Source organism: Camelus ferus, chromosome 20 (assembly GCF_009834535.1).
Source record: "Camelus ferus isolate YT-003-E chromosome 20, BCGSAC_Cfer_1.0, whole genome shotgun sequence".
Classification (NCBI taxonomy): Eukaryota; Metazoa; Chordata; class Mammalia; order Artiodactyla; family Camelidae; genus Camelus; species Camelus ferus.
In genome coordinates, this window is record NC_045715.1 from 21804671 (window position 1) to 21829289 (window position 24619).

At 45.4% G+C, this 24619-nt stretch overlaps 2 protein-coding genes across 2 annotated transcripts; both read right to left on the reverse strand.

The window, feature by feature from the left end:
• Nucleotides 1–690: 690 nt before the first annotated feature.
• Nucleotides 691–7195, reverse strand: LOC102519145 (HLA class II histocompatibility antigen, DO beta chain). The gene is made up of 6 exons (XM_014555724.2): nucleotides 7040–7195; nucleotides 2971–3240; nucleotides 2232–2513; nucleotides 1660–1770; nucleotides 1384–1415; nucleotides 691–1212 (listed from the first exon to the last, which is right to left on the reverse strand). Exons 1-6 carry the CDS (start codon nucleotides 7128–7130, stop codon nucleotides 1177–1179), a joined length of 822 nt encoding a protein of 273 aa, XP_014411210.1. The 5' UTR covers nucleotides 7131–7195; the 3' UTR covers nucleotides 691–1176.
• A 6042-nt stretch (nucleotides 7196–13237) lies between these two features.
• Nucleotides 13238–23629, reverse strand: TAP2 (transporter 2, ATP binding cassette subfamily B member). Its single transcript, XM_006180520.3, has 12 exons — nucleotides 23473–23629; nucleotides 22543–23043; nucleotides 22339–22453; nucleotides 20177–20307; nucleotides 19718–19923; nucleotides 18111–18308; nucleotides 17828–17956; nucleotides 16443–16631; nucleotides 16120–16293; nucleotides 15777–15936; nucleotides 15281–15417; nucleotides 13238–14920 (listed from the first exon to the last, which is right to left on the reverse strand). The coding sequence occupies exons 2-12, from the start codon at nucleotides 23033–23035 to the stop codon at nucleotides 14693–14695; spliced, it is 2160 nt and encodes a 719-aa protein (XP_006180582.3). The 5' UTR covers nucleotides 23036–23043; nucleotides 23473–23629; the 3' UTR covers nucleotides 13238–14692.
• Between the last annotated feature and the right edge of the window lie 990 nt (nucleotides 23630–24619).

Below are 24619 nucleotides of genomic sequence, written 5' to 3' on the forward strand. Positions count from 1 at the left end.
TGAGACGACACCACCACCAATAGACTTTCCAGAGGGAATGAAACCTAAGTCTGACCCAGCCTCTGCATCCGGGTGCCAATTTGTAGGACATGCAGAGGACAGAGGGACACGTCAAACTGCAACAGGTGTCGGCAATCGGCAAAATCCAGACTGTGGAAAACTGCAGGTCAAATGGCACAGGCTTTTCAACATATTAACCATAAGAAAAAGAAAGGGATGGAGGAGAAACCTGTAAAATAAAAGAGACATTAAAAAAAATTACACCTACGGTGTCCAAAAATTCACACTTGAATTAACAAACTATGAAGAAACACTCCGAGGTGGTCGCCGTAGCAGCCATAAAGTGACTGCTTTTAGAAGGTGAGGGGCTTGACTGGTCTGCAGCCCACGGAGACTTCCGCCGTGGCTGGAAGTTCTGTTTCTTAAACTGAGTGTTGATTATAGGGATTTCGCCTTAAATAACTTATTGGGGGAGAAAAAAGGAGAAAGTAAAATTCACCCATTGCCTAAAGATAAGTGCTACGGAACTTTTGAAGTACATCCTTCCAAGTTTTTTTCTAAACATATACTCATAAACATATATATGTTTCCAAAGATAAGTTGATGTTGTGTATGCTATGCATAGTGTGTTGTAGTCTTTTTCACTTATTAGTATGTTGTGAGTGTTTTTCCACGTAAATACATATCAACTTGCAAAAAAATAATTTATTGAGTTATACATTTTATGTGGTTACCTGTATCTCAATTTTATTTTAAAGGAAAAAAGGCCAAAAACAACGAAAAGAAAGCAGTGACTATCTGAGCATTTGTCTTCTGAAGTCTGTGGAGACGGCAGTTGGAAGAGAGAAAGACAGAGATGACAGCTACGGGGTTGGGGCTGGACCACAGAAAAGTAAACCGTTTTGAACTGAAAGGAGCTAGGTCTCAGGGGAATTTCTGGACACTGTCCTTGGAAATGGGGACTAAGGACACAGACATGCAGGAGAAAGAAGGGAAGAAGGGTTAGGGATGCTGGTCTCAGAACACAGAATTCTAGAATCTGTTCAGGGCTCCTCCAAGACCTCACGGGAAAAAATCATCCAGAACTTTGACCTCATGAATGTCCTCTACTTAGTCCGGGACCCAGACCACTCGGTCCTGCTTCCAGCTCCAGGGGGAGAAGCTTCAGTTAGGACCTTAGTGTGGCTGTTCTGGACAAACTGCTCCTGAGACCTGCAGGGACAGCGACAAAGTCTCGTGAGGCCCCCATCCTCCCAGTGCAGGGACTCAGCAAGCAGAGCACCCAGGCACAGCCACTTACATCTTATCCCCATGACATGACCCTCCCTCTGGCCAAAGGATGGGTGAGTGATTTGCACCCAAAGATAAGGAAGGAGACATTACCTTATCACCAGACAACTGAGTCTCCACATATCCTGGAATAAAAAGGAAGGAAGAAATAGGATGCCCCAATTAGGACCCAGTGTTGTGACCATCCTGGCGGTACCAGAACTCCATCTCCACTTGCCCCCTAGAATGTTTCTGGCTTCAGAAAGGACTACCCCAGTCATCCCTGAGAAGCACAGTCAGCCCTCCCTGCCTTGCATCTTAGACGCTGGGAAAAGTGGGCAGTGGGGGAAGCCACGGGGCAGGGGGTGGGTACTCGTCAGAGCTCATTACCTTTCCGGGCCCTGACGTGGACAGTGATCCCCACCAGAAGGAAGATGAGTCCAACCAGGAAGGCTGCAACTCCACTTAGCATCTTTCCCCAGGAATATTCAGACTGAGCTCCTATGGGAAACAGGTCTTAAAGTTAGCCAAAAGCTCCCAATATTTGGTGTGCCTTCCTGAAATCCCAAAGCCTGTGCTGGACACCAAATCTAATGCTATCTGGAGAAGGAATGCATTTAGAAATGGAGCCAAGGTTTGTACCTATGGAATTTCTATTACTGATCGCCCTTAAGAACACCTCCTAAGTGCCAAGACCAAAGTGTCAGAGGATATGAGTTCTCAAAGCTGGAAGCGAGTGACGACGTGATTAGACCACCTTATTTCTTAGGAGATAAAAGGATAGATAACTGCCATGGTTTCGCCCACCCCAACCCAATGACCCCAGTTTGTATGACTCCCTCAGATCAGGGGCAAGAAGAACTTGTGTGTGTGACCAAGAAGAACCCAGAGGTGACACAGGCCCCGTGTTGAGTCAGATTGACCCAAGTCTAGCCCAGAAAGTACAAGAAGCTGATTCTCACTCCACTCCACAGAAACAGGGCTCAGCAGGCTGGGATGATCAACCAGGCAGGTGTAGACATCTCCAAGTTCCGGAATCATTTCCAGCATCACCATTGTCTGAAAGGTCCAGTCCCCGTTCCTGATGAGGCCAGTGGGCATGACCCCCTCTCTCTCCTCCCGCCCATTCCGGAACCACCTGATCGTGATGTCCCCTGGATAGAAGCCTGTCACAGAGCAAAGTAACAGACTGTGGTGCTGCAGGGATGGGGTCCTCTCCGGATACACTGTCACCTCTGGTTGCACTAGGAAGGGAGAGAAGAATGAGACATTGTGAAGGAAAAATCACAAAGCCAACAGAGGGTTTTTATAGGTACTATCTCTGCCCCTAATCTCTTTCCCAGATGACCCAAGGGGAAACTGGAAATTTGGGGAAATCTCATCCTTGAAGACTCAGACACTGAATATATGAGTGTCCCCAAGTAGGATTTAGGATTTATCAGACACTCCCACGATTACCCCTTGTATTTGAGAGCACATTAGTCCCTGAGAGCTGGGGATCTGAGACCACGACCACAGTAACCTGAGGATAATGAGTAAGTCACAACTGGGGACAGAACATATACACAGAACCCCCACCCACCTACTGATCCTAACCCATTATCCTGAAGCAGGAAACTGCCTAGTACAGGAGGAAGAGCCATGGTCAAGTTCTCGTGGGGGAGATTATTGAACCCCAGCAGACCCCACGTTTCAGCTCACCTCTTCTCCCCACAGTGAAGGGTGCTCCCAGCTCGTAGTTCCGTCTGCAGACCAGATCCACAGAAGCCCTGCTCCTCTCTAGGATGTCCGACCGATTGTTCCACAGCTCAGCGTCAGGCCGCCCCAGCTCCGTCAGGGCCACAAACATTCCCACATCGCTGTCGAAACGTGCATACTCCTCCAAGTTAAAGATGAATCTGACCACAAACTGCACCTTTTCTGTCCCATTGGTGAAGTAACAGTCAGCCTTTGCCTGAATCACAAAATCCTCTGGGAAACAAAAAGAGAGACTATGAACCAGGCCCTACTGTTAGGAAATCAATGCCTGGTAAATTATGCCAGACCACATGGATTTGAGAGGAAAGCTTTGACTCCAGTAAATCGGCCAGAGTAGCCTCTGCTCCCTTGGGCCCCACCCCGGTTCCTCTTGGCAAAGAAGTGTGAGGCCCAACCTACCAGGCCAGCCAAACAGGAGACATGTAACCCAAAGAGGCAACTCAAAGTGAGTCAAGAGACAAACGTTCCTTCAACAAGTACTCATTCATTCATTCACTCATTGGACAAATATTTATAGACTGTGTTTTGCCAGGCACTGCGCTAAGTTCCTCCAAGCCAAGCTTTCAGAAGCTCAAGGTTTTAATTCCCATTATTAAGTCAAAATATCCATCCCCATATGGAGTAATTCTTTGGTATTCTTGCCCTTAGCAGATTTATTCTGTACTTCCTTCAAGAGTAAAGTGAAGCAGTGGCGGAGGCCGAGCAAAGACATGCAGAGGAGGTTCTTAGCAGATGTGAAATAAACTCCCCTCCACCTTCCCCTCACTATGGGTTTTCTCCGAGAATTTTCTTCTGGACCTTTTCCTTCCCACAATTACTCAGAGACCTCATCCCCTCTGTTGGCTCCACTAAAGTAATGACCTCATTACCTCTATCAATATTGGGTAAAATAATATTAATTCATGGCTTGAAAATGTCTTTTATCATCATCATCATCATCATCATCATCATCATCATCATCATCGGCACCATACCTGTAGTTCTAGTGGTTGCAGTAACATGCTGATAGGAAATATAAGGTTAACTTAAACCTTCTCTGGGGGATTTTATATGAAACACTTCCATTGAAGAGGGAATAAAAATATCCAACTTCATTCTCCATTATGATTTTCCACTTTCAAAGTATCTTACTATTGTTGACAGCAACTAGTTTGAGCTCTGTATTAACTTTTGTGCAACATACCTCGTTTCTAATTGGCTCATGTTCTCCAAAACAATTTAATTTTCCAAAGCTACTTAATCAATCTTCATAGATAGGAAAAAGTATGATTTAGTGTACTATGGTCTGAATGTTTGTGTCCTCCCTAAAATTCATATGTTGAAATCCCAATGCCCAAAGGTGATGGTATTAGTCAGTGGTGTTTTGGGGAAGTGCTTAGGTCAGGAGGGTGAAGCCCTGATGAATGAGATTAGCGCTGTTATAAAAAGATGCTCTAGAGAGATCCCTAGCCCCTCCCACCACGTGAGGACACGGAGAGAAGGCGCCTTCACCAGACCTGACCATGCTGGATGGAGCCTTCATCTGGGACTTCCAGCTACCAGAACTTTGGGGAATTTCTCTTGTCGATAAGCCAGCCAGTCTGCGGCATTTGTCAGAGCAGCCCAAACACACTAAGAAAGGGACAGCTGTCTTAGATTTGAAGATCTGGAAACTTTGAAGAGCCAAACTGATAAATGGCCCTGGCTCAGGTCTCAGTTGATTCAAGTTTTAGTTCTATATCTAGTAGTTTTATGTAGAAACGGACACTTACCCTCCCTGACCTGTTTCCCCATCAATAAAGACGCGGCACCGCCAAGGTAGAGCTCAAAAGCATGGTGTTAAGTAAGAAAAGAAGCAGAATGTGATTCAGTGCACAATGACACTTATTAAACTTTTAAAATACACACAGGAAAACAATTGTACATCTTTTTAAAGCCATCCTCATACTTGAAGACATACCAGACACATTAGAATGGATATCTTTGGAAGGGAGGGGATAAGAATGGAGAAAAGAGGAAGTCCTTGTTCCGATCCATGATTACGTGACCAACGCTGTTCTATGCACTTGAGAACAACAATAATAAAAGGCAATTCAAATGGGCTGAGATTGCAGGTTGATCAGGAAAGATCTCCCTGAAGAAATGCCACTGAAGTTGAGACTTAAAGGCTAATTTTACTGATCTTGAGTAAGATTTGCTTTCATTTGTAAGTTCAAGGGAACTATTGAACTGAGTGTAAGGATGGCAGCAGCCTTCCTGGGTCAACCACACTTATCTCTAACGAAACAGCTAATTTCAGATGAGGCTCGAACCTCCAATTTTCTATGTCCTCTTACAATCTAAATCAGAAAAAAAATTATTTTTTAGTCATAGCTATATAAGATTTAAGATCTTACTGATTGTGTGTGTGTGTGTCTTGTTTAATGAACATCATAAGCTCAGAGAGGTTTCTGTTGTCTAAGAATAGTGATTTGCTCCCACCCACCCTCTCCACCCCTAAGTTTGTTCCTCTTTTGTGTTTAATGAGACTTTGACATTCAAAGGGGTTCTGTTTTGAGCACATTATATCCTGTTTTTTCTGATACATATGTTTTCATAACATAACACTGCTTCGTGTTTGCATAGCTTAACTCCTCAGCTAGAAAAATAACAGCAGTAAATTACAGGTACCTGGTAAACTGAGGATGGGGATAATACATTCAACTTCTCTTATTTCTCATAATTGCTTAGTACACCCTGATCATATGATAGATGCTTAAAAATGTCACATGAAGCAACCTTTGTTTCCAAGTTCTTTTGTCCACAAATACCCCATTTGGATGAATACAAAAACAGTCACAATCATCAAACTCCTGGCTTAAAAGTAGCAGCTAGGAAAGGGTGTGGAGAAAGGGAACCCTCCTACACTGTTAGTGGGAATGTAGTTTGGTGTGGCCACTATGGAAGACAAAATGGGGAGTCCTTAAAAAACTAAAAATAGACTTACTATATGATCCAGCAATCCCAATCCTGGGCATATATCCGGAGAAAACTAATTTGAAAAGGTACATGCATCCCAATGTTCAGAGCAGCACTATTTACAATAGCCAAGACATGGAAGCAACCTAAATGTCCATCAACAGATGATTGGATAAAGAAGTTATAGTATGTACATACACCGTGAAATACTACTCAGCCATAAAAAAGAATGAAATAATGCCATTTGCAGCCACATGGATGATCCTAAAGATTGTCATAGTAAGTGAAGTAAGTCAGACAGAGAAAGACAAATTTCATATGATATAACTTATATGTGGAACCTAAAACAATGACACAGATGAAATTATTTACAGAACAGAAACTGACTTACAGACATAGAAAAACTTATAGTTACCAAAGGGGAAAGGGAAAGGAGAGATAAACTGGGACTTTGGGATTTGCAGATACAAAACTACTATATATAAAATAAACATCAAGGTCCTACTGTATGGCACAGGGAACTGTTTTCAATATCTTGTAATAACCTATGATGAAAAGGAATCTATATAATATGTATAACTGAATCACTATGCTGTACACCAGAAACTAAGACAGTATTATACATCAACTCTGCTTCAATAAAAAAAGAAGAATAGCAGCGATTCTCAGACTGCCTCCATCCTTGCAGTTCCCCATAGTGACACTGATACAGAAAGGGCCCTAAGCAAGGTAATATGTTTCCCTTTTTCTTGCCTCCCTACTCCTTGCATCCATGGTTCTGAGACAGGAAGTGTCTTTACCCACAATCCATTGTGTGTGGTAAAGAGGAAAAGAACATTTTTTCTTTTTTTTTTAATTGAAGTATAGCCAGTTACAATGTATCAGTTTCTGGTGTACAGCTAATGTCCCAGTCATACAAATATATACATAAGAATGCCTTTCTGTCAAAGGTAAGAGTACTTTCTTTCAAGCCAGAAGCCACTGTCTGGACTGTAGCCTGGACCTATAGGAAAAGGCATACTTCCCCCACCCCAATTATTGAGTATACGGCTGAAAAAAATCACTGTGCTCTTACCTGGAGAATCTCTGCCTCGAATCATGGAGGAATCCGGCCAGATTACATTCACTGACAAAGCCACCACCCAGGGAACCCATCTAGAACTCATTCTGGAAGAAACAAACAATGAGACAGAAAAATCGTCAGCCTCTTCAGAATGGGGCTTGCCTACATCCAACTCAGTCAAAAATATTCATTAAGCATAGAGATACCTTTCTGGTCTCCCCAGGATTGGAAGCTCCTCACACTGATAACCAATTAAAATAGAGGAGCTCGGTGTCATTAGGTGCTGGGCAGAACACTTTCATAAAGTTGTGTTACACCACTCAAAAATCATTTACCTGCAGAATCACTGACAGCAGCTTAGGCAAATGGAAACTAGGCTGGGGAAAAAAAGAAAAAACAGCCCTAGAAGGTATGTGGTCTTAGAAGAACTAGGCAGATTGTGTATCACACATCCTGCTGTCCTCACTGAACACTGTCCCTGGTCTGTTCTGACCAGTAGGTCTCCCTTCCTATGTGGGGTTGACATTGCCAATGGAGGGCGTGTAAGCAAAGAACACAGACAGCATTCAGAAGCACAGGCCTTAAGAGGAATTAGTGACGGGATTATCAGAAGAAATCGAGATTGAGAATTACCTGGAGAGGAGGATTTCCTGTAAACAAAGAGAAGGGAAAAAAAATCCTAGAGAGAGAATTCTCAAAAAAATAAAATGCTGCAAAAAATGTTCAAAAGGATAAGATAGAAGAAAGCGTTACTGTGTTTTATAATTAGTGAGGCACCAATAACCTTCAATGGAACTTAGAGTGTTAAAGGTAGAAGCTGTATTTCAAAAGAGTAAAGAGTGAATTGAAATGAAAAAATGAAGGCAGCAGGTGTAAGCAGGCTTTCAGGAATCTGGGCAGTGAAAACAGGAGAAAAGAAGAGGCTCTCCCTTGAGAGAAAAGCAACACTAAGGGGAAACTGCTTTTAAGCTGGGAAAGACCTTCACAAGCTTCTGAGTCAAGTGAAAGTCTTAGGAGAAGTTGAAGATAAAAAGGAGAAGAAAGGAGAAATTGCCCCCAGAATGATTACTGGAATCCAAAAAAATCAAAGAGATTGTCAGACATAGCAATGAAAAGAGAAACCCTTTTTCAGATACGAGAGTGAAGTCAGGAAGGTTTGGGGTGAGAAAGAGGGGAATGAGGAAGTTCAAGTTGTGTGGCTTCAACGAACTCAGTTTAGAACAAAGCAAGATCTTCTGCTAAAAAGGAAATGGAAAAATATGTATTTGGTAACTGAGGCGAGCAACATCAAAGTGGTCTGTACATACATTCTGATTTATTTAGCGTAGCGCTCCATGGCCAATATCACGGATTGTGCAAGATGAAACAGACATGTTTCTCGTCTTCAAGAAATGTAAAACCTGGGTGAAGTGACAGGGAAACAATCCACTGTAATGCCAGGAAGGATAAAATCAACTTTGTAATGCTTGGGCACACAAGAAGAGAAAATTCTAACAGTCTATAGAGAGTTCATGATGAAGTTGATAAAGTTGATAGTTGATACAAGTAGCCAACAAAGAAATTCATAATTCAGAATATCCAGTGTGTGTGAACAATAGAGAGGAGATAAACTTTGAGACCAAAAGTTTATCTGGAATTCCTTTAAAATTACTGATTAGCCACACCATAAATATATATAGACACACTACTTCATTGAGTGGGAGAAGGGTACAATAGAATTTTTTTTTCTTCTTCACTTCCCTAAGGGAACACAGGCTTTAATGGGTATGTAAGGTGGGATTATGATGGCAGTTGACCGGGAGAGGCAGAATTATTTGAGTTATGCATTACCAAATATGCTGAAATGCCCTCAGGGCAGCTCTACCCATAAATGTAATAGTAAACTGTAAATCAAAGGCTCAATCTATTATTAGCTGGTCAAACCCCTGATACTCCAGTAGAGAGTTTATGGTGAGCTGCTATGAAGCCTGAGACCCCAAGCAAGGTAAGAACGAGCCAGAGGTCATTCTTACTACTAAGTCCATAGGCTGTGCTATTTCCATTGCACTACATTCCTTATTCAGGTACCCAGAAAACTTTATTTCTACACCTTTAACATCCCTGTAATGATAAGATGCACAAAACGTCAAAATAGCTAAAGAATTTTACTATAACTTTGGTGCCAGGACATACCTCCATCCCTGTCTCTTAAAAAGAAATTAGTGGTCTCATATGTCACAAGCAAGGAATGGCATACAGACTACCTGTAGGAAGAGACAGCAGGATCAACCAAGAAGGGAAATAAATAACCCACAACCTGTGAATCTCCCTTGTCAATGGCCTCTGATACATCGTAAATAAATTGAAGCATCTGATTGGTCCAGTTAGAAGCTTTGCTGAGTCATTTTCTGGGCTTAGTGCCAATGTCTGTGGTGGAAGGATCTGGGCTTCTCAGGCTTGTCAGAGAAACTACACATTTCTGGGGAGACAACTAATAAAGGGAGAGGTTGTGCCCTGGTTCCTTTCTCCCACATTTTTGCTTCTGTGTTCTACTTGTATGCATTTCAAAAAATAAGGTGGGGCATTTGAATTTTTCTCCTCCTGTCTGACTTTCAACCAAGAGCCCACCTAATATAGATACAGGGTTTTCTGATTTTTTCCCTCAAACTCATATTTTGCATCCCTCTTCCTCTTTCCCTCCCCATTCTCAAGGAAGTAAGAGGCGTTGGATGTGGTGTACATGGTCGTTTATTGACGGTGTTAAAAAAAAAATCATTCCCCAATTTACCTGACAATTAAAACAGCTCTTCAATTGTTATTTTGGTGACTTTATTATTTTTATTGAAATATAATAACCTACAACACTATGTTAGTTTCAAGTGTACAACATAATGATTCAATATTTCTGTACATACAAATAAATCACCATGGTAAGTCTTTACCATCTGTCACCACACAAAATTACTACATTATTATCGACTATATTCCCCACACTGTACATTTCATTCCTGTGACTCATTTATTTTGTAACTGGAGATTTGTACCTCTGAATCCCCCTCATCTACTTCACTCATTCCCCCTACCCCCATCCCCTTTGGCAACTACCTGTTTGTTCTTTGTATCTATGAGTCTTTCTGCTTTGTGACTGCTTGCTCATTTGTTTTTTAGATTCCACATATATGTGAAATCATACAGTGTTGTCTTTCTCTATCTTATTTCTCTTGGCATGATACCCACTAGGTCCATCCATGTTGTCGCTAATGGTACGATTTTATTTCTTTTTCATAGCTGAGTATTATTCCATTGTGTATATACATACACCACATCTTCTTTATTCATTCACCTATCAGTAGATACTTATGTTGTTTCCATATTTGGCTACTGTAAACACTGCAATAAACATAGGGGTCCATATAGCTTTTCAATTTTTGTTTTCTTTGGAAAAATACCCAAAAGTGAAATTGCTGGATCATATAATATTCTATGTTTAAATTTTTGAGGAATCTTCATATTGTTTTCCATGGTGGCTGCACTAACTTACATCCCCACCAACAGGGCATGAGGGTTTCCCTTTCTCCACATCCTCACCTTCACTTGTTATTTGTTGTCTTTTTGCCTTTTGCTCTTCTTTTTCAAGATTGTTCTGGCTATTTGGAGTCCTGTGTTTCCATACAAATCTGTTTTAGCCATTTAATTAGGATTGGAATTATCTTTTATTTTCTTTAAAAATTTTATTACATTCCCTTAAATATCTGGACCTGGAGCTTTTCGTTGATAAATTTCTCTATTTCCTCCTTTGTAAATAATTCTATGTAGATACTCTAACTCTATAATGGTTGTTCTGGGTATGTCATATTTTTCAAGAGAATTATTCTATTAATCCAAATTTTCTAATTTATTTTCATAAAATTGAATGAAACAGTCTCTTCTGACTTTGCCTCTGTTCCTATATTAGTTTGTCTTTGTCATTTTTTATTTTCTTTATTTGCAACTTTTCTATTTTTTTGATAAGGTTTGCCAGTAGTTTATTTATTTTCCTGAAAAATTTTAAAGGTTCTGAATTTATGCATTCTACTGTTTTTCAGTTTTCTAACTCTTTAATTTCTACTTTTATCCTTACTTTCTACCCCTGCTTTCATTTGCTTAATTTTGTTTCCTTTTCACTTAATTCACTTGGTTTCATTCTTTCCTTTCATTGATATAAGTAATTAAGATCTTGAATTCTCCTCTGAACACTGCTTTAGTTATATGCCAAATATCTCATATATGTGTATAAAATGTCTATACAAGATTGCTTATAATAGCAAAAGACTTCCAATCACCTAACTACCCGTCAATAAAAGGAGACAAGCTAAATGAAATATGGTACTTCTGTAAAACAGAATACACTATGATCATATATTTCTAAAGTTTAAAAGGTAAAGTTCAGAACAGGGAACTTAGGGAGCTGCTATTTGTGAAAATAGGGAGTGAGAATATATACCCATGCATACGCTTAAGCATATATATAAGTTTCTCTGGAAGGATAAAGATAACGCAAGGGCTATTGACAAACCATGGGGAAGGGCGGGAGTGAGACTTTCCTCTGTATACCATTTTGTGCCTTTTGAATTTTAAACCACATTGACGTATTGCCTATCCACATGAATTCTATCTTTAAAAAAGAGAATAGTGCAAGGGTAAGTGGATACAGGGAGTATAGGGGACTCTTTTGAGGAGATTTGTTGTAAAGTTGGGCCAAGTCCACCTGTACCTAGCTCTGAGACCCAGGCAAGTTAGTGTTTCTAATCTCCGTTTTCTCATTCTTAGAACTGGGATAGTAATACTCATTACGTTGGATTATCTTAAGGATAAAGTAAGACAATATCTGGCTGGCCTTTAGCACAGCGGTAGCACACAGACAGCACTCAATGAACGATGTTTGCTGATACTGAATTATTACAACTCATAAACTTTCTTATTCTCAGCATTTCTTAGGACCAGCAGATGGCATCAGACTCAAGTAAATGGATGCTCCTTTCACTGAGCACCCAAAACAGGGAATCTTCCTCATTCCCCAGTCCTTTTCCTCCCAAATTCTGGCACTTCCACATTTCCTCCTCTTGAGTCCCGACTGCCGCGTGGAAGGCATGTGGCTGGCCCACGCGGCTGGGGCATAAAGGACTTGAAGTTCAATGCCATTCCCACACTGGGCAGGGCAGATGGGGTGGGAAGCTGTTTGTGGCTCCAAAGTAATCTATGAGAGTTTCCTAAGGTTCTTCCTCTCCATTCATATCTCCTTTGGAAAGAGTAGCACAGGACTGAGTGGGAAAGACACTGAAGGTAAGTGACAAGGAGAGGGGGAAATTAATGGGCAGAAGACAAATGGCGGTGGGCAGCAGGAGAGGAGAGTGAAAAGAACTAGAACTCTGGACCAACCAGAGTCACTCATCTGTGGTTACAGGGCAGACCACACCTGTGGGATTTGTAGACGACTCTGTCAGGGAACATTTTTCTTCATTCCTGAAATAAGGCTTACCCAGGAGTTCCCATGATACAACAAACTTTGATGGCCTCTTAAAATCCTAAGGTCTGCCGCATCTCCCTACACTGCCCATCCCAGCTGTCACTGATTAGCTGTGTGATTTCAGGCCACTTTCCCTCTCTGTAAAATAAGATTTGCCAGCTACACTATGTTTAAGATATCTTCCAAGTTTAGAGTATTATGAGTCTGTGGGTGTAATTGTACTGAGGCTATCATAGAATTTTAACAGGTCTTCTCCCATGAGGACTATAGTTTCCGTAAGGTTGGGAGATACAGAGATTATTATTCCTAATTTACAAGTAAAGGAGGGACATTTGGTGGGGAGGGGAAGGAGTCAGGCCAGGCTTCTCCCTCTTCCAATGCATTTCACCCTCAGTGAAATTTGAGAGATAAACAGGTGTGGAGCCATAGGGCAGCAGCAGGATGAATGAGGCAAAGATTTATTTGCATAGGAAACTCCCTTTTCTGGCCTCACCCTGCTCCCAACAGTTGCCAGGCAGAAAAAAAAAAAAAAAAATCCAACAAAAGTCCTGGCTAGTTCATTGCCAGCCTGGAAAGTACCTGCTACTTCCAGGAAAGAGAAAGTTTCAGTTTCCTAGAATAGGAAACTTCAAATGTAAAACCCTTCCAGCAACCAGTAATATGTACAGCTTTGGATTTTCGGTGAATTACACGTGTAGGGAGGATTGAGAATGAGGACTGCGGAGGAAGGAGATTTATTCGTTTATTCAACAAACATGTATTTATTGTCCATTATGAATCGAGTCCTGTGCCAGGTGTAGATATAAAGCTTAATGAGATACATAGCCTCCCCTCAGTCCCGGAGCTCCCGGCCTGGTGGAAGGACCGAGGTCCACGGTGGCGGGTGGAGAGAGGAACAAGGACTGTGAAAGAGGGAAATCCCAGGAGCAGAGCGACAGGAGCACATGGAAAAGGCACTTTTTCCAGACTGAGAAGATAAGGGAAGGCTTCCTGGAAGACCTACATCCTGAGGTGAATCTTAAAGAACCAGGGTAAATCCAAGAGTGTGGTTCAGGGAGTCCCAGGAAACACGACATGCAGAGGACAAAGGCCTCAGCAGGGCAGGAGGTTTGCTGTGGATGGAGCTTAATCCAGCAAGAAACGGGAAGACAAATGGGCTAGAAAACGTGTCTCTGAGGAAGATCTGAGCAGAAAGGGGTGAAGACGCTGGAAGGATTTTATAGAAGTGACATCATCCAATGTGTCTTCCAGAAAGAAGAACGACTTTGTGAAGACTGGCTGGAACAGGGGAACCAAGAATCGGGAAACCCCTTTGGAGATGAGATCATCAAAGGCTCCAAATGAAAGTGATAACACTGGGCCTCGGGAGAAGGTGATGGATTCAGAGCTATTCAGAGCTTCAGGTAAAAGAGTTTTACTTGACCTGATTACAAGGTAGATCATGACACAAGATGCAATATAATTTATGGGTCAAGGGTGTGGACTCTGGGGTCAGCACTGGATTCAGATTCCAACTCCACCACTGTGTAACCTTGGGAGAGTTATTTCATCTCTTTGAGACTCAAGTTCTCTCATCCATAAAATGGGGATAACAATAACCAGTCTCAAAGGGTTGACGATAAGGATTAAATGAGAATACATGAAAAACGCTTAGCGTAGCTCCTGCTCATATTAAAACTCTGTAAGTAGTAGCTATTATCAACGTTTTATTAATACTGTTAATTAGGGAACTGCGCTCTGCCCCTCCACACCTTAGCTCCCCTCAAAATATCAGACCCTGATGCGAATGGGGAAAGATACAGAAAGGCAACTTCATGAATATTTATGTCATACTGGTTAATATGTATCTCAAACAACAATTAAAAGACTGATAAGACAGACAGCAAAATAGTAACCGTGGTTTTCTCTGGGAAATGAAACAGTGGGCAGTTTTACTTTTCTCCTTCCTACTTTTCTGTATTGTCTTCATTTTCTATATAAATGTGTGCTATCTGTATAATAAGGGAAAATACGTAAAATATATTTATTACGCCACAATACACTATTCAGCACCAGGCAAAACTGTTCATCAAGGAAACAAGATTCCTGGCAAAAGTACCCGTGGTCTAAATCTCCATTGTGACCCCAGCTCCAAAAACAGCTCCCCAGGGGAGCTCCCCCAGGGAAACTCAAAGCAGGAGCTACTCGGGGTCACTCAGATGGTCACGAGAAGGGTCCAGTGTCTCCGGGCTCTCAGTCCTCCAGCTCTGCTGCACCAGGGAGCAGAGGTCCTGCCCCTCCGGGAGCCGGCCGTGCTCCTGCAGCTCCCCCTGCCTCAGCACCAGGATCTGGTCGGCGCTCTGAACCGTCTGCAGCCGGTGAGCGATCACCAGCACCGTGCGGTCCCCGCGGGACCTCCAGTCCTGCAGCTGAACGGGGAGGATCACAACCTCAGAAAGATAAGAAAGGGATGGGCACCGCATCCCCGCTGGGCACCATCTCTGGTGGCTGAGGGTCAAGATGGCAGGAAATGAGAGACGACAGGGAAGAGCAGGAGAGGAAGCTCTGTGCTGCTCTGCTCTCTCAGCCGGGCTGCCGCAGCTGGAGGATGAGGAGGGGGCTGTGGAGGAATCAGGGCGTCCCCACACCACGGGAGTCTCCATTCCATCCCCACCCTAAGAAGGCACAGATACTCTTCCCACTAGTGGCCCATTCATCCTCCACTGCCCAGTTCTACACAGGCTGACCCTCAGGTCCCGCCTTCCCCGCCCCTCCCAGCCAGTACTCACGGCCTGCTCACACTCCACGTCCAAGGCACTGGTGGCTTCATCCAGGATAAGGACCTGTGGGTCCCGCACGAGGGCCCGGGCAATGGCCAGACGTTGCTTCTCTCCCACAGCCAACTGGCTCCCTTTCTCCCCGACATCTGAAGAAAACGAGAAATGCCTTTCCTCAAACACTGGTGACCATGACAACGTCCTCCCCACAGGCAGGGACCAGGGCACAACTGGTGTTTCCACAGAAACCAGTTAGGAGGATGAGGGCCTGGTGGAGGGAGGGAGGTGGCCAGTGGGGAGACCTCTGGGGCTGGCCATGTCCAGGGAGCATCACTTCTGCCCTGCTCTCTGGGAACAAAGACTCCGGATCAGGATAGATGGCTAAAGGACTCAGGAGGTTGGGGAAGGAGGGGAGATGGGAGGTGAGAAGAGGCAACAGCAAACACTGAGTTACAGTGACACAGGCCCGGCCCCAAGAATAAGCTCGTCTGTCCTTTGACTGAGGTACCTGTAGAGAGTCCATGCTCCATTTCTTTTATGAACTCATCTGCCCTGGCAGCCTGGGCAGCAGCCATCACCTTATCATCACTGCAGCTCTTCAGCCCGTAAGCAATGTTGTCCCTCACGGAACCCGAGAACAGCACAGGCTCCTGCCCAACCAAAACCACCTGTGCCGAGGGGATGGGAGCAGAGGACTGTGTGGAAACCCCCACGGCAGGGGCCCTCCTTTCCTCCCCGCCTACCTCCCCCAGAACCGAGTCCTTGCGTGTCTCCGCCTGACCCCTCTCCCGTGCCCTCTCTGCACATCCTTCCTCTCCAGTCTCCTATCCCTCGTCTTCCTCCCCACCCACCTGCTGGTGCAGGTAGTGGTGTTCATACTGGGAGATGGGCACCCCGTCCAGCAGCACCTGCCCCCCAGTGGGCTGGTACAGGTTCTGCAGCAGGGCAGCCACCGTGCTCTTCCCAGACCCATTGGGCCCCACCAGTGCGGTCATCTGACCAGGACGTAGGGTGAACGTCAGACCCTAGAAAAGCCAGGAAAGAGTTAGGAGCCTGCCTCTTCTCCGTCCCCCCACCCCATTCTTTCTATCAGAGGCAAATCATCTACAAGCCATGATGCCTGGTCACACAGGAGCCAGGGGCCCAGGTTCCCTCCCTGGGGCCTGTCAGGCACCTTGAGCACTGGCTGGTTGGGGTGACTGGGATATGCAAAGGAGACGTCTTGGAATTCCACCAGCCCCCGCAGAGTGGGCGGGGCCAGTGTCCCAGGGGGAGGCAGGTTTGGCTTTCTGTCCAGGTAGTAGAAAACCTTCTCCGCAGCCCCCACGTTGCTCAGCATATCCCCAAACATGTATACCACGGTCTGCAAAACAGGAGGGCAGGGGTCAGCTAATCATACATAGCTCCACCAGAAAGCAATTTCTCAACTCCTCATGCGCCCTCTGCCACTCTGCACTCCAGCCATGCCTCTCCCCTTATCCAAAAAAAGATTCTCTACCTTTAAATGTGTGATCTGATGGAATTTAAAAGCAGCACCAATATCCTATTATTCCAACTTGTAACACAAAGGATATAAAGGACCGAGACGTCCATACTCCCCTCAACACCGTGACTTGCACCCTAGACCTTTCCAGTTACTGCTCTGTGTTACCGCACAGCTGGTCTGGCCTGATTAGACAGGGAACCCCTTAAAGTCGGTGCTGTGCCCACCTCATCTCTGTGGCCCCCAGAGTGCCTCATGCACTCTCCCCACAAAAGACACTTAACAAATCTCTACGAAAACTCTAAAATAAAGCCCAAGATGCAGGAACTATTTTTGAAAACTGGTAAATAAAGGGAAAGAACTAAATGCTCATTCTGCCTTTCCTAATCAAACTGTCCCACTGAGTAACCAAACAGCAGAGGAGGAGGCACCTCCCTTGAGAGAAGTCTCCCAGCTAATAAATGAAGGAATGACGGCTGTCATCATTTGCCTCCCCTAGTCACTGAATGGATCTTGGCTCTGAGCATTATTGGATGAAGCCACCACAGATGTAGATGAGAGAGAGGAAGAGACAGATGTAATACATGTACTCTTTTTACTTATATGAGACGTGAAAATTTGACTGCTGACTGCATTTGATGAACTTTAGAAATTATTGTTAATTTTGTAGGTGTGATAATGGCTTTGCAGTTACATATTTTTTAATGTTTATATTTAGAGAGATACATTTACAGATGAAGCCATATCTGGATTTGCTTTAAAATAATATGGGTTGGGGGTTAAGTGGGTGAGGATACAGATGAAACAAGCCTGGCCATCAGTTATAATTGTTAAGACAGATGCTGGGTATATGGGGGTTCATTATAGCATATACATATGTGTGTATACATATACATATATGTGTGTGTGTGTGTGTGTGTGTGTGTGTGTATATATATGTATGTATGTATATATATGTGTCTACATTTCAGATTCTCCATAACAAATGAATTGGGGTTATTTTGGATTGGTTTTTTTTTTAAGGGGAATGAACAGAAGCCAAAGGGGAAAGAGAGCATGCACAGGTCCTGACTCACTTGCACGTGGGAGCCCACGTCCTCCTGGTAGAGCAGAAAGGAGAGCAGCCCGCCCCGGGTGAGGTCCCCGGCCAGGATCTGCTGCAGCCCACAGTTCAGCAAGAGCACCTGCATTGCCAAGTGCAGTGTCTGGAAGGGAGAAGAAAGGGGAACCTGAGAACATCCGTTCTTTGTCCTCCCTGTCCCTACGACACGGGGCAGCAGGGACCCCAGGACCAGCTGTAGGATCAGGACCAACCTGCCCCCTCCCTGGCCCCTTCCCCCAGCCACTCAGCCTTCTCACCCTCCTTAAGAGCAGGTAGAGGGCCTGTTCCAGGTCTCGTCGCCACCACAGCTGCCTGCATCGTTCAAGGGCCTCCTTATAGCGACAGACTTCTTGCTCCTCGGCCCCAAAACTGCGCACGGTCTGAAGCCCTCCAACTGCCTCCCGCACCACCTGCCCTGCTTTCGCCACTGCGTCCTGGACCTCCTGAAGCACTGCCTGCAGAAGTGGAGCAGGGGACGGAAGGGGTTGACTCGGCAGAAGACAGCAGACCCACGTCTCACTCTAGCCCTTGGGATGCTCCCCCAAACCACCGGGAAATGTCAAACTCTCCTCTTTCCCTCTTTCCTACACTTCTTTCCAGAAGGGATCATGAAAGTCAAGGAGGCAGCGAACAAAACACGACTGAGCTCTCAGTATGAGGTAGTGCAGGATACGCGCTATTTTTTTTAACCATCATTTGAGGTGACTCACACCACCCCCAGTGTCTGAATGAAGAAAGAGGGGTGGTTTTCCCAAGGAGACACAGCTAGTAAACAGACGGTGGAGATGTAACTCAAAATGGATCAAATGCCTAAACACAAGAGCTAAAACCATCAAACTCTGAGAAGAAAACATGGGGGAAAAGATTCATGAGACTAGACCACAAATGATTTCCTGGATGTGACACCAAAAGCACACACAACAAAAGAAAAAAAAAAAACAGATAAATTGGACCTCATCAAAATTAAAAACTTTTGTGCATCAAAAGATTCTATCAACAGAGTGAGAAGGAAAATTACAGAATAGGAGAAAACATCTGCAAATCATGTATGAGTTAAAAGGTTAATACCTAGAATATATAAAGAATTCCTACAACTCAACAATTAAAAACAACTCAATTTAAAAATGAGCAAAGGACTTGAATAGATATTTCCCCAAAAAAGATACTAAACTTGTCAACAAACACATGAAAAGATGCTCAACATCACTAATCAGGAAAAGCAAATCAAAACCATATGAGAAATCATCTCACAATCATTAGGATGGCTATTATTTTTTTAAAGTGGTATGAATATATGATGGACTATTATTCAGCCATAAAAGGAGGACATCTTGCCACTTGCAACAACATGGATGGACCTTGAAAGCATTATGCTAAGTGAAATATGTCAGACGGGAAAAGATAAAAACTGTATGATTCATTTATATGTGGAAATCTAAAAAAACAAAACAAAGCAAAAAACATAAAACTCAAAAGAAGAAGAGATCAAATTTGCATTTGCCAGAGGCGAGGGTAGGAGTTGGGGGAATTGGATGAAGGTGGTCAAAAGGTACAAACTTCCACTTATAAGATAAATAAGCACTGGGGATATAATTTTAAAATTATAAAAAGGAACAGAAGATAACAAGTGTTGACAAGGATGTGGAGAAACTGAAACCCTTGTGTACTGCTAGTAGGAATGTAAAAACAGTACTCTCTCTCTGTCTCACACACACACACACACACACACACACACACACATCTACATAAAGTCCCAGGGGCCAGTGGGTCTTCTAAAATCAGAGCTGCTACTTAAGGGCTGTGAAGAGAAGGCCTGTAGGGGAGCTTTATTCTTCCCCAGGGGCCCCCTAACATCCACACCCACCTGATGGCGGGCATTGTACACCTTCTCAGCCGCTATTGTGAGAGGCAGCTCAAGCAGAGAGAGGAGGGTGAGTCGAGGAGACAGGCTGAGCATGAAGCCGTACAGTCCCAGCACTTGCACCAGGCTTCGCAGAAACACATTGGCATTAAGAGGAAGCCAGCAACTCATCAGTTTGGTATCCGAGCTCAGCCGCGAATTCAGCTCCCCTGGGAAGGACAGAGCAGGTGAGGAAACTGTGTGTTGTAATGTAGAACCCCCTCGAGACCCACTGCTCGCTCGCACAGTCCCCTCCTCACTTGCAGAGAGTCAGATGGAGGCTGCCTCACTACATCGTCCCCAAAGAGAGAAAATGCAAGTGTCCTGCCAGCGATGCACGCCGGACAGGCTGGGTGCAGGTGGAGGGCAGCTGAGGGGCAAGGAACGCCAAGGAGAACCCCAGATCTGGACTCCAGGCCCCACCTGTCTTAGTCTCCTGGAAGAAAGTGAGGTCCTGGCGCAAGAGGGAGGAGAAAAGCTGCTCCCGGATCCGCAGGTTGATTCTGGACATGGTGAGGGTGAAGGCGCTTCCTCGGCAGCCAGCAGACAGTGAGCTGCGGGGAGAGGATGAAGGAGAGAGAGATGCAGAAGAGAGAGGAAGGGGAGAAGCAAGGAGAAAGCACAGAATGAAAAGAAATACAAAGTTGCAGGAAGTATACCATGAGAGCAGAAGAGAAAACAAATAAGAGAGAGGGAGAGACACCAGGCAGGAATAAAGGGAGGACATGGTGAGTTAGTTATGGGAACAAAATCATAGCATGAACAGATTCACCAGTATTTATGGAGCTCACTCTGCATTAGACACAAGGGAACAGTACAACAGAAATGGAAAGATGTTGTGAAGAGGAATAGACTATGACTTGCTTCTGACCAGACCTTCCTCAGTGTTATCTATCCCTCCAGCCTCCCCCTCCGTCTTGGTCCCTTTCCTGCCTGCCCCTAGTGTCCTTCTCCCTCCTCCCACATACTTCCTTGTGGGAACAGCAGCAATGAACCCTCTGCCCTCCCACTCTCCAAAGCCCTGCGATCATCTTATTCCCCCTCTTTATTGTCCTTGGGGCTGGAGAATTCCCATTAGACCAAGCAAATATTTACAGTAAAACTTAAGCGGAAAATGTGAAAACAGAGAAACAGGAATTTTACAAAACATGGGCTTCTAACACAAATCTAGTGACTGCATTTAGAAGGCTGTTGGGATAGTCAGACCTAGAATGAAGAGAGTTTGGCCTTTGGTGACCACAGTGAGAATGGAGAGAAAGGAGCCACAGGAAAACATTTTGATTGTGGACAACACAGGGCTAGTGTCTGAACATGAGAAAGGCATGGACCATGCGGGTGCTTGGAGCCTTGGATACTAATGGGTTCATGATGGGAATAAGAAAGGGGAGCCACTTTCAAGGAGATCACGAGGGAGTGGGGTGCAGGTAGAGCTCTGGGAAGATGGAGTCTGAGATAACAATGGGTTATCCAATGGGAATGTCATGGAGGCCAGTAGATGACAAGGCTGGAGCTGGGCATGGAAACTTGGATCTGGGAATCACCTGCAGAGATGAGCTGGGTTAGCTCAACAGGGCAAATGCTCTTAATGATCAAAGAACTGAGTCATGAGGAAAGTCCATAATTAAGGATCCAGAAGAGGACAGTTCACCACTGGGAAGCAGGAAGGGAGTTCATAAAAGCTAATGGAAGAAATAGATCAATTGTAAGAGATTGTTCAGATGCCAAATGCTACAGAGACACAAAGAGAACTGAGTGCTGATTTTTTTTTTTTAAGCAGTAGCTTGATCAGTAAGAAGTTCACTTTTAAGTGATTAGTGTCAGCAAAGAGTAGCAAGTATGGAATAATGGAGAATTGGCTTTTGAGGGATTCCAAATGAAGGATGACCATAACAAAGGAGCAGTATCAAGCAGCCCGCTGGGGTTGGGGTAAGGCAGTGAGGTTCTTGCTAGCCTGAGAATGGGCACCTCCTTACATTTTGCACCCTAGGTGCCTCGCTCACCTTATCCTAGTCCCTGCCCTATCAAGCAATTAGTTCATTTGTTTGTTTGTAGACAGCGGACTCCTGGGTACGTCTGAAAAGGGAGGGGAAAGTAAACCAAGTGGAAAAGTGTAAAGACATTGGAAAGAAAGGTGACAAGCCGCAGAGTAAGACCTTCCAGGGCTGACAAGATGAGTTAGGGAAGAAGAATCAGGAAGAAGAAACATGTCCACCCTGACAACAGGATAACTGTGGAAACAAACACAGTGAGAGGTAGGAGACAGAAAAGAGAAATGGAGTTTCATGGAGATAAACACGTTGAGAGGCAACTCAGAGACATTCCATTTGACACATAAACACCTTTTGTACTATATTCACTCATACCTGTAACTTTAATAACGTAATATAAACTTTGAGGGTGTTGGAGCTATGTGGTGAATGAAGGAATAAATGAGTGGATGTAAGAAATAAAACAGTGAATAAATAAATATATGCAGATTTTAGTTTAAGTATTTTGTGTTTTGTGCACCAAAGGGTCTGAAAACAGAGTTGGGAAAGTGAGGGCCTCCATAAAAACTGAGGCCCCACAAACCGCCCATCACCTACCTGCCAACAGAGAAGAGACACATGAAAAAGATGGCACTGACAAAGGCATCCGGGTCAAAATCACCTCCCAGGATGTCAATCACACGACCAGAATAGTAAGGGATTAATGTCTCACCTGCAAGAGGCAGGAAGGACAGCAGATGAAAGTGCTGGTGCCAAGGGCCTTTTCCCACCTCCAGCTCACAGCGCCCTCTCCTGACTCACCCAACACGGCAAGGACCAGGAAGAAGAAGGCGGCAGCCAGGAGAGGCAGGTCTGGCCTGGAGAGCTGCAGCAACCTCCACATAAAGGCTCTGTTGTTCTCCTGGTCCCGCTCCCTCTCCTGGGGTCCTGGGGCACCCAACACAGCCCACACCGCCCAGCTCAGTCCTGCAGCCCCGGAGCCCAGCAGCAGCCAGCTCCAAGAGGCCGAAGCCACTCTGGCCGGGGGAGCACTCAAGGCCCCTGGGACGAGGGCCCTCAGGGAGAGAAACAGGGGGGTCACCAGGCAGAAGGGGGGCAGCAGTGCTCCCACAAATCCCAGCAGCCCCCCCAGCCTTAGCAGCCACCAAAGCCCTCCAAGTCGCAAGGCGCCCTCCAGCCACAGGCCTAGAAGCCCTGGGGGAAGCAGGGCCCCCAGAGGCCCCCGCAGCAGCCAGAGTAAGGCCGAGTCCGCCAGCAGCAGGGAAGCCCAGGGTCTCAGGTCAGAGAGCCGCATGGCGAAATCTGTGGGTAGAAAGTGAGAAATTACAGAGTTGGGGTCCCAGCCCTTGTCTCTGTCCTCCCCACTCCCACTCTGCCCAACGCATCCACCGGCTTCTCAGTTTGTTTACCCAATGCCGCCCCGAAAGATGCCCTGAGTACCCCGTGCTCACCAGTACCTCCCTCCTAGGACCCAAGGCATTCGGCCTGACGGAGGGAGCTGGGAAGCCTGACACATCTGCAGCCTCATCCTTTAAAAAAAGTTGCCAGGGCCCCCTCCCCCACACCCCGCTCCCACCAGCCGCCCCGAGTTCCAAAGGGCCGGGCGGTCGGTGCCCTGCTCCTCTGCTTCCCGAGGTCCAGAGGGACAGGAAGCGGGGGGGGGGCGCAGAGTGGGCGGTGGCTGGGCTGCGTCCGTGTCAGCGCTCCAGGTTTCCACCCGCACGAACTCACCAGCGGCGCTCCTGGGCTGCAGCTCTGGGGGGTCTTTCCTCTAAGCGCTGGGGCTGAGCTCTGAAATGCCGCGCGCGGTCTCAGCTTGGTTTCCCCTCTGCGGGCTGGCGAGGCTCTCCCAGGCAGCGCCTCCCTCCGCTTTCGCTTTCGCTTCCCTACCCGGGGCCTTGTTCTGGGCCCGGCGGCCAGCAGGGGGCGCGCGACCCCCGCAGACCTCCCGACAGACGCCCGACTCCTGCTCCCCTGGCCAGGCCGAGGTTGGTCTCCCACCATCAGCAATAGCTACTCTGTCATAGGAAACTATTGCGATTTTTTAAATTGCCTCTAAGTAAAGTGAAGCTGTTTCAGAGTTTAGGATGCTCTGTAATTGGAGAACCAATGGATTTTCTTACCTCAAATTCTTACTGCCTCAGCTCTGAACCTATTTTGGAATTGGCCCTCTTCCCCCATCCAAGCTCCAGTTGTAGCATCTTGTGGGGAGCGCGGAGAGGGAGCCATATTCCGAGTGAGAAGTACTCAGGACTTCTAAGTGGAAGGCCCAGTCGCTCTCACCAGGACCTACATGCGTTTCCTCTTAATAGATTATGAGCTGAGAAGGCCCTCACCCCATGTCTGCATTTGTCTTTCTCAACACAGCTCCTTGAGCAGAAAATGTATTCAGGTAACTCTAAATTTGTGGTCCAAATTACGTTGGGAGCACCTTCCTCGTATGAGGGGAGTGAATTTTGTTTCTTGGCCTATTTTAACACTGATTAGTGAGGTAATCAGGTTTGCATGGGTCCTGCCTAACCCAGAGTCTCTCCGTGGACCGTGCAGATTGGTTTCCTCCAGAAACAACTCTTCAGGTTGAAACTACCTCCCAGACTCAGAATACCCCTCGAGGGAGGACTGCTTGGATTCCAGTCCACCCTTTTGAAATGTTACCGGTATGACTACCAATGAGTCACTTCAAATTGAAAGTGGGAAGTGGGAGATTAGAAGTTAGGGGCTTACTAAAATTTCTCCAACCCTGTCCACTCTGGAACCTTAAGGATCTCTAAGGAGAAAAGCTCCACACTCAGCGGCTTCCTACTCACAAGCTCTTCTTTTGACTGCCTCTCCTTAGAGAGGGTGTAGCACCCTGCTCCCTCCAGCGGTCCCAGCGTGA